Here is an 18,038-nt window from a genome sequence, read left to right on the forward strand (position 1 = left end):
TTTGCTGCAGTGATAAATACTCTGTTGTCAATTGTCAACTGTCAACTGTAGTCTTTTGTGGTGCCTCTGTAAATGTTATAATATAAACCTGTAAATTGTATTGTGTGTACAGCATGAACTCTCATTGTAGATGCTGCAACCTCAGCATTAGTAAAATGCACACACAAATTTTTAACTTTGAGTTTTAGAACTCAACAATGCCTCTGCAAATTCATTTCACATTCACATTGTTTTATTTCTCAAGTGAATAGTACCAAATTTTCAGAAAACTTAACTGAAAAATAAGGAAGTGCAAACCATCAAACGGTGTTCTCAGTTGCAATTCATAAAATTCAAAATTGTAAAGTTTGTCTTTGACCTTTATAACTCAAAAGTGTACAAAAAGTGTTTTCATTTTCCTGCAAGCTCCTTCACAACTGAAACATATTCCAGCAGTCAACTCCATGAGATTTAATAGACCATTTTTAAATGTAAAATCTTCTGGTTCTCCAAATTCTGTAGTGTTTCTGTTCACAATAAAGTGGGTAAATAGTGGATTTATCATTTATACATGTACTGTATATATTATTAATGAATATGTAGTCATGGTAACATCCAACTGATTAGGAGAAAAAGTTAAAATATGTGGTGCTTTTGATGAACGTTAACTCTAACTTAGGCTCTATTGCTGTAAACAGCTGCAGTGGTTTAATTTCACTGTAAATTAAGTAATTAAAATTTTCTAACATCGGCTTAATGTCAACTGAGCTATGAACTGCATTAGCCTCACTCTTTTTAAACCAATGAGATTAAACTGCTGATGTTGTGTTGGATGTGTTTAATGTGAACTCTGCAAGGCGACGTAGACCTTCCCGTTACCTCTTTGTGGTCCTGCTCGTCTCCCAGCCGTTTGATCTTGGTGTAGTCGACGGGCAGGTCCCAGCAGTCGGTGTCACTCAGCTGGTAACAGCGGCTGCTGAGCAGAGCCTGCCGCTGGGGCGACATCGGCTGTAGGGGGGTTAACACCGTCCCGCTGCCCTCCGGACCACCAGGCTGACCGGCCACATCCACCGCACCGTTGTCGTCCAGATCGCCAACTGGACTCTGATGAGCAAATAACACCAGCAAGCAGATAATCAGACATTTTGTAGAGGAACCACCAAGCATAGCCAGACTTCAAAACATAACTAAAGGTGCTACAATTATCAGTCAAACCTTTACGGTTAGCAAGTTTCGTGTTTGAACTTTAACCTACTGTATTTGGGCTGTTGGGGCAACTTCACAATGTCCCCAGTGTTATTATCACGCATACAATGGATCAGACAAAACAATGAAAATCAAATATCCTTCAACTGTAACTTCTTACTTTGTGATTATTGATGTGAGGCGTGACTAAAAAGTTCTGAGACTGTTTATGGTGAGCATCACTGTAACATGCATGTAGAATGTCTGAGCAGTAACTGTCACTAGTCAGGAAACCATGTGACATATCAACAGCGGACACTGCGATATACATGTTTTTGTGACTTGTATGTGCACAGTTGGGATTTCTCCATGAACTGACACTGAAACAGAAATAAAAAAAGTCATTCTGTGTCAGTCAGCAGCTGTGATGATCCAGCATTCATGTTAACAGTCATAACTGGTGATGAGAAAAATGGTCTGTGGCTACCATCAAGAGAAGAAACAACAGTTTCCAAAAGCAGAGACAGTGTGTCAGGTCAGGACATGCTCATTGTTTGCAACATTAATGGGGTGCACCAGGAATTAGTGCCCCGTTGTCCCCCACACTGTAAATGCAGAACATTTGGAGCAAAAGACCTAAACTGTGGTGTGACGGCATGTGGCTCCTTCAATAAACTGTCACAGTTTGGGGATTACGCACTGACTTTTGGCCACAACAACACAATCATCCCTCCCGACCCGTCCTACTCACTGGAGTCCCTGTGACATTATCCTCTTCAATGGCTGTTGCAGAAGCATTGGGAGCAAAGTATCACTCTAAAGTTAGACTAGTTCAATAAGGATAGCAGTCAGATTTTAAACAAGTATAGTTTTAAACTTGGATATCTACTGGGTGTCCCATAACATTCTTATTAGTTCCCTAAATATAGACCCTTCCTTCAAGATCTTATTTAGGGATGTTGCCATTGGTGACCATAAATCGGAGCAGACCACCATGATGTGTGGAGTTCCCTAAGGTTTTAATTTTGAGCTGCTGCTATTCAACTGTCAAATCAAACGTGACGATACCGCTGCTCATCACAGCTTCACAGATCACACTTAGATCTACTGTGAATAACGTCACACTGACTCACTTTGTCAATGCTTCAAGCAAGTAAATAGCTTGATACAATTAAATGTCCTTCAATTAAATAAGGACAAGATGGAATTCATTGCAGTTGGCAACACAAAGGAAACAGTGAAAGTTACTGCGTTATAAAGACAAAAAACTAAGTTGGAAACTTCTTAATTTACTCTGTTCTGAGCTTCAGCAAAAACATCAGGGCAGTAACATAATCAGCATTTCATTATCTTAAATAAAAAGAATTAGAGGTCTCATGGCCAAACTAGATCTGGAGAAACTCATTCACGCAGGGTGAATTATTTTAACAGTCTCAAGTTCCAAAAAACTCTGTTGAAGAAAACTTTAGCTCATTCAGAACACTGCTGCCAGATTTCAACAAGAATCAGGAGAACTGGGCACATTAGTGCTGTTTTTTTTTTTGTAATTGAAGTTTTTATTCCATGTTTTTACATTTTAACCACAGAACACAGACAAAAACACCCAAACAACAAAATGTGAGGTTCAGTACAAAACCAGCTGTCGTAATGCATTAAGTTTGTATTCAGTTTGTAGACAGGAAGGTGCAAAAATTGTCCCATTGTTCCATCGCGTCTTCATTCCTAGAGGTTAGTCGTCCTAACATCTTCTCACAGGCCATATTCTCAGTCATTTTTTCTTTCCACATTTTCAGAGTTGGGGAATGAGGATCCTTCCATAACTTTAGGATCAGACATGCACATGTCACAAGAGCAGTATTTAAAACTCTAAAACTATGTCTGTTTAACAAGGGCACCTCTGTTCTATCTCCTAATAAACATAGTCTAGGTGATTTGGGTACATTACAAGATAACCAACTCTGCATATAACTTAAAACATTGTTCCAAATCGGAAAAACCAAAGGGCACTCCCACAGAGCATGCATCAAAGTACCCTGAGCTTTCTGACATTTCCAACACAGATCATTTCTGCTAATACCCATTTTATAAAGTCGAGAGGGGGTATAGTAATATCTATTGAGAATTTTATATTGAATGAATTTTCCCTTGGCTTCTCTAACATATAATCCACAATTTGACATAATTGAATCCCAAATATCGTCATCTATAAAACAATGTAAATCTTTTTCCCATATTGCTTTTAGACTTTTAATTGTGTTATTATTTGCCCAAGGGCAAACGTTATACCATTTAGAGGCTTTACACAGTAATGGAGGTAATAGCAGAAATGTCTCTACTGGGGTTCTCTCCTGTGATTTATATTTTCCTTTTAAACAATCCCGTATCTGTAAATACTTCCAAAAGTGGCCATGACCCTCTAATTTGAATTTCTGCTTGATTTCATTAAATGTCATAAAGACATCGCCCTCAAATAAGTCACCAACAGTTCTTATACCTTTTCGTAGCCATTGTGCCCAGTAGATAGACTGTTTGCCAATCTTAATTTTGGGGTTGTTCCATAAAGACGAGTACCTCATGACATACGGATCAAGCTTGTATTTTCTATGTACCTCCAGCCATACCATTTTGGAAAATTTTAAGATTGGATTTTCAAACTTGTCTTTGTTCAACTTTTGAGATAAAGTTTCGATTGGCGTAAATGGAGAAGTAAGTTCCTGTTCAATTAAAATCCAGTCCAGGTCAACTTTCCCCGCCCAATGTTTGGCTAGTCTAGACATTTCGAAGGATATACTGTAGTGTTCCACATTGGGCAGGGCTAAGCCCCCTTCCTTTTTCGGCTGACAGAGTCGACTTAGGTTAATGCGTGGTTTACGACCATCCCAGAGAAAGTGTTTTATCATGTTATTGTAATTTAATAATAGTGGCTGGGGGATACATATTGGTAACATTCCGGTATAGTAATTAATAAGTGGGGTTATGACCATTTTCACTGCATTTACCTTCCCCCATAATGTCAAATTTAATTTACTCCATTTATCCAAATTTGTCTTAATTTTGTTTATCAATTTGCCCATGCTGTCAGCCAAAATATCCTCAATGTCTGGGTCCAACTCAATTCCTAGATACTTCATCCCTTTATGCATCCACCTGAAATTGAAACCAGACACAGAGCCGTGACTGCAAGATTGAGAGACTGGCATGGCTTCAGATTTTTGCCAATTAATTTTATACCCAGAGTACATTGAGTATTCATCAATAACCTCTAGCAGAGTTGTAATAGAGTTAGCAGGGTCTTTACTTAAAACCAAAATGTCGTCTGCGTATAAAAACAATTTGTGTTCCCTTCCTCCCCCCAACACACCTCTGATTAGTGAATTTTCTCTAATTTGAATAGCCAAGGGCTCTAGAAAGATGGTAAATAAAAGAGGGCTTAAACTGCACCCTTGACGGGTCGATCTGGAAATATCGAAAAAATGGGAGAGTACCCCGTTAGTAAAAACAGCTGCCTGTGGCTTGGAATACAGAATCTTAATCCAGTGACAAAAATTGTCACCCAAACCAAACCTTTTCAGAGCAGTAAATAAAAAAGACCATTCTACCCTGTCGAACGCTTTTTGGGCGTCTAAAGATATGGCTAACACAGGATCAACGTTGTTTTTGTTCAACCATAAGAGATGTAACAACCTTCTCATATTATCAGATGCAGATCTGCCCTTGATAAACCCAACTTGGTCTTTATGTATAATTTGTGGTAACCCAGTTTCTAATCTTGTTGCTAGTATTTTAGATAATATTTTACAGTCAACATTTATTAAACTTATTGGTCTATAATTGGCTGGGTCCGTTACGTCTTTGTCAGTCTTCGGGATAAGTGATATTATTGCCTGATTAAAACTTGGAGGAAGCAACCCATGTTCAAAAGCTTCATGAAATACTCTTGTTAAAAATGGGCAGAGTGTGTCTGTAAATCTCCTGTAAAATTCAGCCGGAAAGCCATCAATCCCCGGTGACTTTCCAGTTTTCATTGCATTAATTGCCTTCTTTACTTCTTCCTCTGTTAAGGGGGTTTCCAATTTGTCCTTTTCTTCTTGTGAAATCTTTGGTATTGTTATTTTATCAAAAAATTCATCTAGTTGTTTCGTGTTAGTCTTATTTTCAGATGTATAAAGGTTTTGGTAGAATGTTTTAAAAACTGTGTTAATATCAGATGACGATGTAACTAACTTATCATCTTTTTTAATTGCTGTAATAACATTTTGGCTATCTATTTTTTTAAGTTGTCTTGCTAATAGTTTCCCTGTTTTTTCACCATTTTCATAGAAATGTGTTTTAAGCCGGAAAAGTGCATACTCTGCTTTCTTGTTATATATGTCATGAAGATTATATTTAAGTTTACAGATTTCTTTAAATTTAGTTTCGTTGAATTTTTCAGCTAATTGTTTTTCAAAAATACATATTTTTTCCTCCAAAGTTTTAATCTTGTTCTTATTTTCTTTAATTTTCTTTGAGCAATAACCCAAACATTTTCCCCGGACAAATGCCTTGAGAGCATCCCACACTGTGGCTAATCTATCAGTAGACCCAACATTCACCTGTAAAAAATATTCTATATCTTTTTGTAGAGATAGCACAAATTGTTCATCCTGCAGTACACTTGTATTTAGTCTCCATCTACCTCTATTGACTCTCTCCGTTTGCAAGTTTATACGTAATTCTACAGGAGCATGATCGGTTAAGGCAATGACACCTATTTTACTGTTCACCACTAGATCAACACATGCATTGGAGATCAAAAAATAATCTATTCGGGAGTATGTTTTGTGTGAATGAGAATAAAATGTGTACTCCTTTTCCAAGGGATGAACAAGTCTCCAAATATCTTCCAGGCCAATATCTTCTCTTAGAGATTTCAAAGCCAATCCTGTTTTAGTTGTTAAGGTTGTATTGATGGTGCTTCTGTCTATATATTCATCTAACACATTGTTAAAGTCTCCACCTAGCAAGATATGTCCCTCTATGTTCCCCAACATCTCATTGATTTTGTAAATAAATTTAGGTTCATCTCTATTTGGGGCATAAACATTACACAATACTACTTTTACACCATTAATAAGTGCTTGGAGACACAAAAGTCGCCCATCTTCATCCTTAAATTGTTGCAGTAGAACAAAATGTAACTTTTTATGTATAAGTATCATAACACCACGACTTTTGCTTGAAACCGAATTATGAAAAATTTTGCCCACCCAATCTCTCTTTAATTTCACTGCTTCATTTTCATTTTCAAAGTGAGTTTCTTGAATGTAAGCAACGTCAGTGTCATGAGACTTAAGATAATTCAGTATTTTCTTACGTTTAATTGGTGTGCTGCAGCCATTTATGTTCCATGAAACTATATTTATTCCTGTGCTACCCATTACTCCACATTTAAACGCTCTGTACCTCCCTGTCTGAAATAATTAAACATACACCGACAGCTTAATGTGAACCAAAATATAAACAAAATTAGTACCTCACATTGAACGCTCTCAAGAGAAAAAACAAAACAAAAAATAAATGGCGCTGTTCTAAAAAGGAACATGACAGCGCACATGCCCAATAGGCGAAGCTTCAAGTAGTCTCTGGTCCGTGCGGGTCCCGCAGACAGCGTCCTCGGCTCCTCCAGCTGCCCAGGCTGCACCCCAGTGATCCTGTCCCCGTCATTTGGAATTATTTCTGGACTCTCTCCTGTCCGCTACTTTTACATCCTCGTCAGGCCAGTTCACTCTCAATGTAGTCACGTACAAATCTCTGAGCTTCCTCCACATCATCGAAGCTCTTTCGCTGTCCTTTCCATGTAAATTTGAGTGTTGCGGGATGTGCCAGCGTGTGTTTCACCTGATGCTGCCAGAGCGTTTTCATCACTGGGAAGAATGGTTTCCTTTGCTTTGCGCGTTCTGCAGTCATATCCTCGTAAATCGACAGGCGGCAATCATTCCAGGTAAAACCTTTCTTTTGTTTAGCAACAGTCAGGACTTTATGACGTGCAGTGTAGCGGAGAAATCTTATCATTATGATGCGAGGTGGCTGGTCCGGTCCGGGGCGGGGTTGTAAACTTCTATGGCATCTCTCGATTTCAAACTCTGCTCCGGTTAGACCCAGGCCATCAGAAAGGATCTTCTGTACATAATCACTCAAACCTCCGCCAGTCTCTGAGCCTTCTTTCAATCCAATAAGCCGTACATTCTTTCTGCGACTTCGATTTTCTTGATCTTCAACTCGAGCCCAGAGGTGCTTGAGCGTTTTAGCGTATGCGCTGTTGTCCTGAGCCATAGTAGTTACCTTGTCTTCGATATCCGAGATGCGGCCCTCGGCTTCGGCCATCCGGACCTGGGTCGCACTCAGAGTGTTCTTAAGTTCAGCCATATCAGACTTAATAAACGACACATCAGCTGCTACTCCAGTCATAATTGCTCCCATTTTTGTCATCTCCATGAATAAGGCGCTCATATCCGTGTTTGGAGTTTCTCCGGTGTCAGCAGTGTTAGCATTAGCAGTGTTAGCTGTAGGAGAGCTAGCAGTAGCATCCCCAATGTTCATCGTTTGCAAACGAGTCTGAACATTCTTTTTCTTCAAATTTGCAGTCATCCTCCACAAAAACGTCGAGAACCCTGCCTTGAAATTACGTTTGGAGAGAGTTTTAGTTGCCAAAAAATAGAATTAGGTTGACGGGGTTCAGAGCTCTCCTACGGCGCAGCCATTCCCTGATACCTCACCACGTGACTCCCACATTAGTGCTGTTTATAAATCTTTCCACTGGCTTCCATTTCCCTGCAGACTCTAAAGTGCAACGGCTGGTTTGTAAATCGTACAATAATCTCTGTCCAAAATACACAAAATACAGAATATAAACCCAGTAGGGCCGTTAGACCTTTAGGATGAAGTTGACTGCTTGAACCAAAGTTCAGATCCAAACTGTTAGACGCTTCTGCACTCAGATGGAAACAACTTCCTGCTGTTCTCAAATGTGCCTCGACTCACTGTGCCACATTATTATTAAAAACTATGCTCTTCTCTTGTGCCTTTGATTGATTGGTTTCTCTGTGATGTCTTATAACTCGCAATTTATTACTGCACTGTAACTGTCCCATCACTGCTATATATTTTACCTTCATTTAATGTATTTTCTTACTTTATCATATTTACTATGTCTCATTTCATTCCATCTTATCTGATTTTATTCTGCTTTTTATTGATTTTGTTTAGGAATCTCCTTCTAATGCTTTTCTTTGCCCCTCTGTGTCTGAAATAAAGCCGCCTTGTTGTAATATTTATTTCCTCCTCCTGCCATTGTGCATGAATGTGATGTATGAAGGTGGGCGTCCCATTTCTGCGTGCACCGCCTCAGATTACCTGTGTCAGCAGGTCCTGGGGTTTCCCTCCCAGAGCGTGCGGGAGCTCCCGGCACCTAGTCGACAGGTTAAGGATGGCCGTGGCCGCCATGTGGGCCGCCTCCATGTCGTGGGTGTAGTCGAAGCTGCTCTTACTGCAGGTGCTGCTGGCGCTGCTTCCTCCTCCTCCTCCGCCTCCTCCCCCTCCTCCTCCACCTCCTCCTCCTCCACAGCTCAAGCTGCTGCTGCTGCTGGGTGCGTAGCTGCTGGTCGTACTGCTGGCCGGGCTGGACGTCTTACAGTAGCGCTTAGCTGCAGGGATGCACACACGTATGGAAGGATTTGTTAGACCGACGCTGGCGTTTGGCCAAAATTTGCAGCAGATGGGTTTTTACAGAGGGTCTAAAATTACAACAACAACAACAAATAAAGGCATTTAAAAATAAGCAAGAAATAGACAGACTGATGAAGGGAAGGAGAGGGAGATTTAAAAGCTGAAGATTTTCTTGTGATTTAATTTTTAAAAATGGTCAAAACCAATGAATTGACCGGAGCAAGAATTCACAAAAAGTAAGACAAGCTCAGTGGATGAGATTGACACAGCTGTACAAGTTTTTTTTTTTTTTAAACATTAGCTTATCAAAATAAGAACTCCTAAATTATCATGACATACATGAAGTTACCTGCCCCTAGAAAGCCCTCCCTCTGCTTTCATTTTACCTGAAAATGCTGTCGATAAAAGATCAAAATTGGTTTGGCCAATCCCTGATGATAGAATACATATAAGTGAGGTTAGTAAACCAATAGTCCTAACACATGTAGTGTTTTCTCCTTTTTTTTGCTAAAAACTACCTAGTCAGCTGTCTCAGGAAATTACTGACCCTTTTTAAAATGAAGCTTCATGCTGAAACTACTTACTTACGGTATTACAGTAAAAAGAAATGAGCTTGAGATTGAGACCCACAGATAAGTATTTTGAGATACTCTACAGAATCAGTTGGTTTTGGTCTTTATAAAATTTGTCTAGCTTTATCATTTAAGCGAAGGGACAGAGAGAGACACACGAAAGGAAAGGCAGCTGTATGGACAAAAGCTAAAGAAAAACATAGCAATCACTGGTGTGATGGTGAATCGGGGCTCGGCAGGCTGGAGCGATGCTGATGGAGGGAAGGATGGTAGAGAGGAGGGAGGGAGTCGTGACGGAGGGGAGCGCAGACACCTCGTCTAAAAACCTCCCTCCTGCCTGCGTCTCACTAATGGCTCCCAGCCAAAGAAACAGGGCTCGCCTCCATTATCTCTCTCCTGTTTCACAATCCCTCCATCTGCACCTCCTCCCTCCCTCCATCCCTCCATCCTTTGCTCAGAGGAGGCAGGCTCTTAGCTTGGCATTTCCATAACTCTGCTCTGCTTTCACTCCAGCCATGTGGAGAGGCAGAAAACACCAGTGTTTTCAGTGCTCTAACAAAGAGAATACACGCAGTACAGAGCACATGTGTGTGTCTGTGTGTGTGCGTTACACTGCTTTTATCATCAAGTACAAAATGTTCTCCCCAGAATAGGAAAATGAATAGAACTCCCTCATAGTGGGATCACCTTGCAGGTTTTATTGCCTTCAACAAGACAAAGAACTGACAGCAGCTCAGCTTCTGTCCACATGTTGTTATGTTGATTTTAAATTTACCTGTGAGAGAAATTTGGAACAGAAACATCACAAATTCAAATGAATATTTCTGATGGTAGCCAGAGGTGGACAATTTTGCAGATCAATATACCCAAAAGAATGGAATACAGACTGAATTAAACATATTTTTCAGATAAATAATAACATTGCAGGGTCTGCCTTTTCATGATAATTTTTGTTACACTTATTATAACTTATTCACCACCGACTGCGATGTTTCTCATCAGCAAGAAGCCAAAAAAAAAAAAAGAAGCAAAAATGTCACCAGACCATGTTGAAACTAGAAAGACAAATAAATAGCAGAAATAAATCATAATTATGGTCACAGTGAGTGTGGGATTTAGAATTCAGATATGAATCTACAGTGATGAGTGTTCATTTTTCTTACCATCATATCCCTTCGGGGAGGTGTCTCGCCCGTGGTGGGACTTGGTTGTTGGGCCTCTCTTTCCGTAGCCTCCATGTTGACTGTCGTAGCCGCCGTAGTCGTAACTGGTCTTTGAGTATTTTTCCAGCTCCTTAGCCAAGTTGGACCGAGGTGTGCTGGTGGGAACGTTGTTTTTGTAGCCATACTGAGGAATCTCCAGCTGCTTGACGAAACACATCGGCCTGAAAGGCAACCAGAAAGATAGGATTGTATGTGGGGACTTTACAGCACCATTTAGCTTCCCTGATTTCAGTAACATAAAATAATCTAAACAGTTTGATTTGTCAAACAAGAAAGAAGATATGGCAAACTATTTGTTCTCAATATGTTGGAAATTATGCACCATTTTGCATCCCTTCTTAACAATTAGACGTTTACCTGCATGACAATAAAACTGTGCACCATTTGGCATCCCTGCTACATATGCTAAACATAAAGTGAATCATTTTATAGGGCATCCACAAGAACAGGTATTGTGTTTTACTATATTGTTGATCAACTGGCTATTTGGCATCTCTGATGTAACACTTTTTGCTAAACGATTTGAACTTCATGGTGAAAAAGAAAGGTGTTACAGAAGACATGCTGGCTTCCCAATCAACACAGGAATATGCTAGAAGTTCACTGCACCATTTGGTATCCATCATTCAGTTCTAGAGACATTGCCTGAAGACTTTATTTCTTTCGAAAAATTTCAAAAGGTTGCGTTACTGCATTTTTGAGCTTCCCCTGGTCATCAAATCCAACACAAGTGCAAGTTTTACTACACTATTCAGCTTTCTGGATTTAATTCAGATGCGTAAATACAATCTACTGCTGCTTCATTTTCCCAAAATGACAAAGTGTAAAATGAAATGTGTGCAATTTTTATGGTATTTGCTTAGATTTTAATGAAAAAATGGGAAATTTAGCATACCGAATCAATATTTAACAGAGCTTAAGATGCATGACACAACCATTAAAAGCTTATTAAATCTAGTTTAATACATTAGGGAAACAACAGTAATAAAAATGTCACTTTGTGTTTTTCTACACTAGTTATCTGCTGGGTATATGGCACCTCTGCTATAAGGAATCTATCATTTTCACTGCATAGTTTGGCATTATATCTGAACTGAATTCAGATATGATTTTTTTGTTTCTAATATATATATGTGTGTGTGTGTGTGTGTGTGTGTGTGTGTGTGTGTGTGTGTGTGTGTGTGTGTGTATAGGCTAAATTAATGGGCTGGTGACTTTCTGCACTATTTGTCATCCCCAATTTAAGCTGACACATTTTCTCTAACATTTTATCTTCTGCAACATTTTGAAGTGTGAGGATTTCAAACCACCATTCGGCATCCCTAGTTGAAGAAATAAAAAAAAAACAGAAAACAATTTCCTCTGAAGCTGAAGATGCTAATAAACAAGATGAGGTATTCCTTGTTTCTGAGTTTAACGGACCATCTGGTGTCCCTCATTACCCTATGACAATTAGAGAACGTGATGCATTACAAAACACATCATTGTTCCTAAAACATATTTTTTATTGTCATCTCTCAGCGTCACTCAGAGTGGGCGGTACCTGAGGACACGGTCTGACGTCTGATTGGTCTTGCTGCCGCTGTCAGTCGAGTGACTTTTCTCATGGACCTTTGCCATCTTCTCTGCAGCAGCGATGGGACAGCCGGACAGACTGAGGAAGGAGGGACGGAGGAGACAGAACATGGCCTGGTTACATACTGTACTGACAAACACACACACACACACACACACACACACACACACACACACACACACACACACACACACACACACACACACACACACACACACAGAGCATCTGGCTCTGAATGAAGAGCTGCTCTGCTGTCAGTAACAGCAGTTCAGAATGAATTATGGATTTAAAAGCGTCCTACTTTATGGTAACTCTGTGACTACTTTACTGGCTCATGTTTTGACTCATTTACAGACTGACTGACTTAATGTTTCACACTCAGTGGGTTCACAGACAGGTTTACTGCCCAGTGGTTTATCTGGTTTACTGACTGGTTTACTAGTCGATGGTTTGGCTCTATTTAATACCTGCCTTATTTGTTGATAGGCTAAGGCTCTGACTGGTTTACTGATTCAGAGGTTTAGTGGTTAATGGTTAGACTGGTTTACTGGCTGTCTGTTTTATAGACAGGGTTTAGCTCGTTTACTGTCACTAACTAGTTTACAGGACAACAATTCTGATTGGTTTACTAAATGGTTTCCCAACTAAATGGTTTACTTGCTTACTGACTCGTGCACAGGTTTATAGTTTGGCTGGTTTGCTGGCTGGCTGACTGGTTTACAGACTGATGGGTTTATAGGACAACTAACTGATCTACTAGTTGACTGACTGCTCGTTGAGTTCTTTACCAACTGTCTGACTTATCCTGCAAACTGATGCCAACTATTGACAAGTTTACAAACAGACTCATTACTGACTCCTGCATGTATAGTTTACTGAATGCGACAGACTGGTTACTTACTGGCTTACTGGTCCAGTATCTCGTTTTTCCCTGCTCAACAAGTGACTAACTGCTAAATGAGTGGTTACTAATTGAACAAGAAAAGCACACAGAGAGCGCAGCAGTCCGCTAAGGCTGCTCAGTCGTTTTATTTCTGACGGATAAGTCCCAATAAGTCCACAGCGGTCGATTTGTAGTAGGATCACAATCATGTGATCATCAGCAGGCAGCTGATGTAGCGTTCACTTGTCGTCATAGTTACAGTGACACTGTGCCACTATCTCGCAATGATACAGAAATCTTTAACAAATTTGTGGATCCAGACTATAAACCCCATCAATGCCAAAATCTAGTCAGTTGGTCTTGTATCATTTCTAACCTTCCCTGAAAATTTCATCCAAATCAGTTTGTCCATTTTTGAGTAATGTTGCCAATCGTCACATGACTCTGTCGCGATACTTGCGGAGTAATAATTGATTATTTATTCTTACTAAGTAGCTATTTTGAATGCCTGTTTACTGATAAGTGGAAGCTGTGAGGGCCGGACTGCACAAACACACTTTTCTCCAGTGATTGTGGTGTGTTTATGGTGATCTGCCCCACCAAACACTTCCATTTAACAAAACTGTCATTTCACACCAATTCTGAAAGTGTTAACAGGTGACACTTTCGAATTTTTTTTTTTTTTTTTTAATCAATTAATATTTCTTAAAATGTTCCAGTCAAGTGTAACCCCACAGGAAGCCATTCAGATCACACAAATCTACTACTTTTAATCAACTGTTTTATCTGCAATGACTGATTGAATGATGGATCAGATTACTTTCATTTAGCAGTGCAAAATTTCACCAACAATTCTAAGTTCATGCCTTTTCAAACTAAAAACAGCAACTTGAAATTTAAAAAATGACATTAAAATGGGACTGCTGGCCCACATATTCATATATTTCTGACTGTATGAGTCACTTAAATGTGCGACTTGCTGATGCTCATCTGGTATGAATTCAGGGTGAAGGAGAAGCTGATTGGTTGAAACAAACTTTGTATTCAAAACGATACATTTCTGCTCTCTGTCACTCTGAACACTGGGTGCTTCCTAATTGCTTCACACACACAGAGAGAATGAAATATTGTTAGGGCAAACACACATACACACTCGTTTTAAAGGAGTGTGAGGAGTGTGTGACAGATCAGAACGGCGCGCCTGCTGCTGCTGCTGCTATGAAGGCGTTTCCATGGCGACTGCCAGACATGAAAGCTGTGGGTAGCTAACAGTAGCTAAGCTAGCTAGCTAGTGCTTTGTTTCCTCTCCCAGTGGAGCTGTGCTACATAACACACCCTGCAGCTACGTCTGAGTGTGTGTGTGTGTGTGTGTGTGTGTGTGTGTGTGTGTGTGTGTGTGTGCTCTGTCTGCCAGCGCACGTGTGCTGCTGTCTGTGTGCTAATTTGTTAGTGTCTGACTGTGTGTGCGCATGTGTGTGCCAGTAATACAGTGTGTGTGTGTGTCTGTGATCTGAAGCTGTGTGTATGTGTGAGAAAATCAGCGCGAAACCTAATCGCTTTACATAATTCAAAATTGTGTGTGTGTGTGTGTGTGTGTGTGTGTGTGTGTGTGTATGTGTGTGTGTGTGTGTGTGTGCACTTGCTGCCGTGTTTCATGCTCTGCTCTGTGTTGAACAGCTGAACTGCTGATGTGACGCAAACACACAGCTCAAACATGGCAAAATTAAAATTTAAGCCTCTTCCCCTCATGCACCTTAACCAGAAAAGGGTTCAGTAATTTTGCATGTCGGTGCTGGAAACAGAAACTATTTTCTGTGGAAGAAAATGTGACCCCTTTCTACATCAGGGTCAAAATAAAGCCCCTAAAATCTTGCGTGGAGCACTTTCACTGGTAAGGAAAATGCCAACATTGGCAAGTAAAAACCAGACACAACAATCTCACATATGATGTTTTTGTGCAAAACCAGTGGTCACTTGTTTTTTCCTTCAGGTTTTAAAACTGGAAGAACAAGGCAAAACAGTGCAGCGTTATAGATCTAAGACATAGACATAGTTCTGATTTTACATCACAGTATTTTAGACTTGATTTGGACTTTTAACACTTTAAATGTCATGTTATAATCAGCATTCAGGACCTTATGATGATTGTGAATTGTCTTCAACTTGCATTGAAGCATTCAACATTTTTTTTTTAAATTTATTGTCTGTTTGTCAATTAGATAATTTATCTAAGTTATTATTTTTCCTTCAAAGAAGCAAAATTACCATTTTAGCTGAGTTTATTTTATTTTGCCAAACTGTATGTCACTGAGTTAAACTCCACTATGATGAAATAAATAAAAAGAAGGCTTACACAAACCCAAGTTTCTACAAAAAAGTACAAAGTGGACTTAGAGGATATTTTAAAAGCACAGAGCAGCTAAAGAAATTTCCTTTTTCCTTATTGTAAACTCTTTCTATGACTTTGGTAGTAGCTCTGAATTCTATAAAAACAAGTGCAAGTCACCTTTTTGTTTCGTGATCATTTGAAGTACTCCCATACTTTCGGGGCCTTGGGTTTTTGGAAACTTTTACACTGAACCAAGTTGGACTTTGCTGCCACCACTACAGCCAGCAATGGTGCCGCCGACAATGACTAGAGCCAAAAATGACTGACGTCATGGCACATGCGGCAGTTAAAAATACTGATGCTGATTCAGCTTTGACATCTATAATTATGCTGGCTGATCACAGCAGTTCTGCATTTATCCATCCATTAACTATACCTGCTTCCCCTTTAGAGGATTGAGGGGGTGGTGAAGTCAATCTCAGCTGACATGCATGTCATGCATATGGGCAATTTAGGGATCTCATTTAACCTAAATTGCATGTGTTTTTTTTTTTTGTGTGTGAGGAAACCACAGCACCAGGTGGAAGGAGAACACTGGAGCCCATATAGGAGCTAAGTATCAGTAGTTAGTTTGACCTGAAATTACTCAAACAACACACAGACAGTATTTGTACAGTAAATCAGCCACATTCACACGCCGGAGTTGTGGTTCAGCTGACAGCAGCAGGGCTGAAGGCCACTCACTCACCTGCGATGCGAGTTCCTGTTGCTATTGACATGACCCCGTCCAGAACAGCCAGGAGTAGGGCACTTTAAAACATTTTCATACATGGCAAGGACTTTGACAGACAGGAAAAGGTGAGAAAGACAGCGAGGGTTAGGAGCAGACAGGAGAGTTAACGGGCGTTCAGCTCGGCGGTTAGACATGCACAGATTATAGCTGCATCACTTACATGATAAACTACAGCTGCACAACTGACACGACAATGGGACAAATATTTCACAAAATGAGCATGAACACTGCAACAAAGCATACAGTGCTGTGTCAGACAGTGAAAAGATTATGTGTTGACAGCAGGAAGTAAACATATATTAATCTGTTTGTTTCATTTTTAAACACCCTAGTTTCAGGATTGCATTTGCACCCAGCAGAAAATATCTTGTTTTAAAATATAATTCAAGTTCAAGGTAAATGTGTTGCCTCTGTGTATTTCTTTCCACTGGCTTTCCTTCAAACTGTTCTCTGTTTGTACTCATGTCTGCCCCATGTAATCCCTTCCTGCTGGGGAAACACAATTCACATTTGCATTTTGATGACCGCGGTGATTTCATGAAAAGTTGTGACATGAGAGTTCTGGATGCAGAAGGTTGTCATGCACTGTAAAAACCTACTGATGACAATGCAGATGGAAAATGACGTGTTGGGTGATCAATGCAGGTTTCTGATTCTGCCTGATAGGGCTCATTGTTGTGTTAAAGCAAAGACTATTGTGGATCCAAATATTTGTTTGTAGTAGACTTTGCAGGTATTGACATGTTGAACAAGCGTTGACATGCATGTCTGTACACCCAGACAGTCCCTTTTGTATTGTCTATTGCAGGTAGATTGATTTTTAATATTTTAATTGTTTGCCTACTGAATAATGGCGCTTCTAATATTTTTCTGTGATGAGGCAGAGAACAAACATGGCATTCTGTTTCAGTCAGCATCTGAGATGATCCAACCCTCATGGCACTGAGGGTCAGCCATGGCCTCATGGCTGTAAGAGGTGGGTCTGTGGCTACCACCAAGAGGAGAAACAGTTTTCGAACCAACTGCAGTTTTCAGGCCAGAAGAGCACCATTGGTATGCTAATTGTTCAACATGATTGTTTGCTGGGATTTCGTCCCCCAAGATAAAATTGTCAAGGCAGAGTTCTACTGTAGTGTTCGATGCCTCTGAGGGAGAACATTTGGCGTAAAGACATATGGCTGGTGCCAAGTTATAGCCCGGTGATTACAGGTTTTTTTTTTGGTCACAACAACATAAGTGTCATTTTTCACCCATCTTTCTCACTAGATTTAGCTCCCTGTGACTTTTTCCTCTTCCCTAAAATGAAACTCAAGTCAAAGGAACACTGTTTTGACACAGTTTAGGAGATTCAGCACCAATCACAGATGGTGCTTGACATGTTTATGTAACAAGACTTCCAGGGAACCTTACAAGCATTGCAGAAGGGTTGGGAGCACTGAATTGCTGCACGGGAGACTACTTTGACGGGAATTGCAGCCAAATTTTAATCAGATACAGTGTTTGAAAGTTCTCGATCATACCTCATTTTACATACAGCCTTTGCCTCAATAGGCTTTGCAACTTCACAAAATATCCCATAATTTATCTAAGTATTTTTCAATATTTAAAAGTCCTTCCTACTCTTATTTAAAAAATCATGCTGAATATGCTATGTGCAAAGCAATAGCTTTGAGACTTGGATTGCTATCCCATGTATTCTTAGTTTGTATTCTATTCTGGTCTGCTGTAAATTGCTGACATTTGCAGGTGTGACATCCAATTGCTCCACCAGGAGGAATTAGGTCTCATCTTATC

The 18,038-nt window shown here is 40.0% G+C and overlaps 1 protein-coding gene across 4 annotated transcripts in view; it reads right to left on the reverse strand.

Moving 5' to 3' along the window:
- Positions 1 to 18,038, reverse strand: part of myt1la (myelin transcription factor 1-like, a) — a 95,865-nt gene that overhangs the window by 25,267 nt on the left and 52,560 nt on the right. For all 4 annotated transcript variants that reach the window (XM_035947028.2, XM_035947029.2, XM_035947027.2 and 1 more), the window contains 5 exons: positions 16,200 to 16,290; positions 12,207 to 12,317; positions 10,604 to 10,824; positions 8,557 to 8,846; positions 859 to 1,083 (listed from right to left, as the gene is read on the reverse strand). In XM_035947028.2, coding sequence (XP_035802921.2) covers positions 859 to 1,083; positions 8,557 to 8,846; positions 10,604 to 10,824; positions 12,207 to 12,317; positions 16,200 to 16,290 — 938 coding nt within the window. The remainder of the gene's footprint in view (positions 1 to 858; positions 1,084 to 8,556; positions 8,847 to 10,603; positions 10,825 to 12,206; positions 12,318 to 16,199; positions 16,291 to 18,038) is intronic.

Source organism: Amphiprion ocellaris, chromosome 12 (genome assembly GCF_022539595.1).
Source record: "Amphiprion ocellaris isolate individual 3 ecotype Okinawa chromosome 12, ASM2253959v1, whole genome shotgun sequence".
Classification (NCBI taxonomy): Eukaryota; Metazoa; Chordata; class Actinopteri; family Pomacentridae; genus Amphiprion; species Amphiprion ocellaris.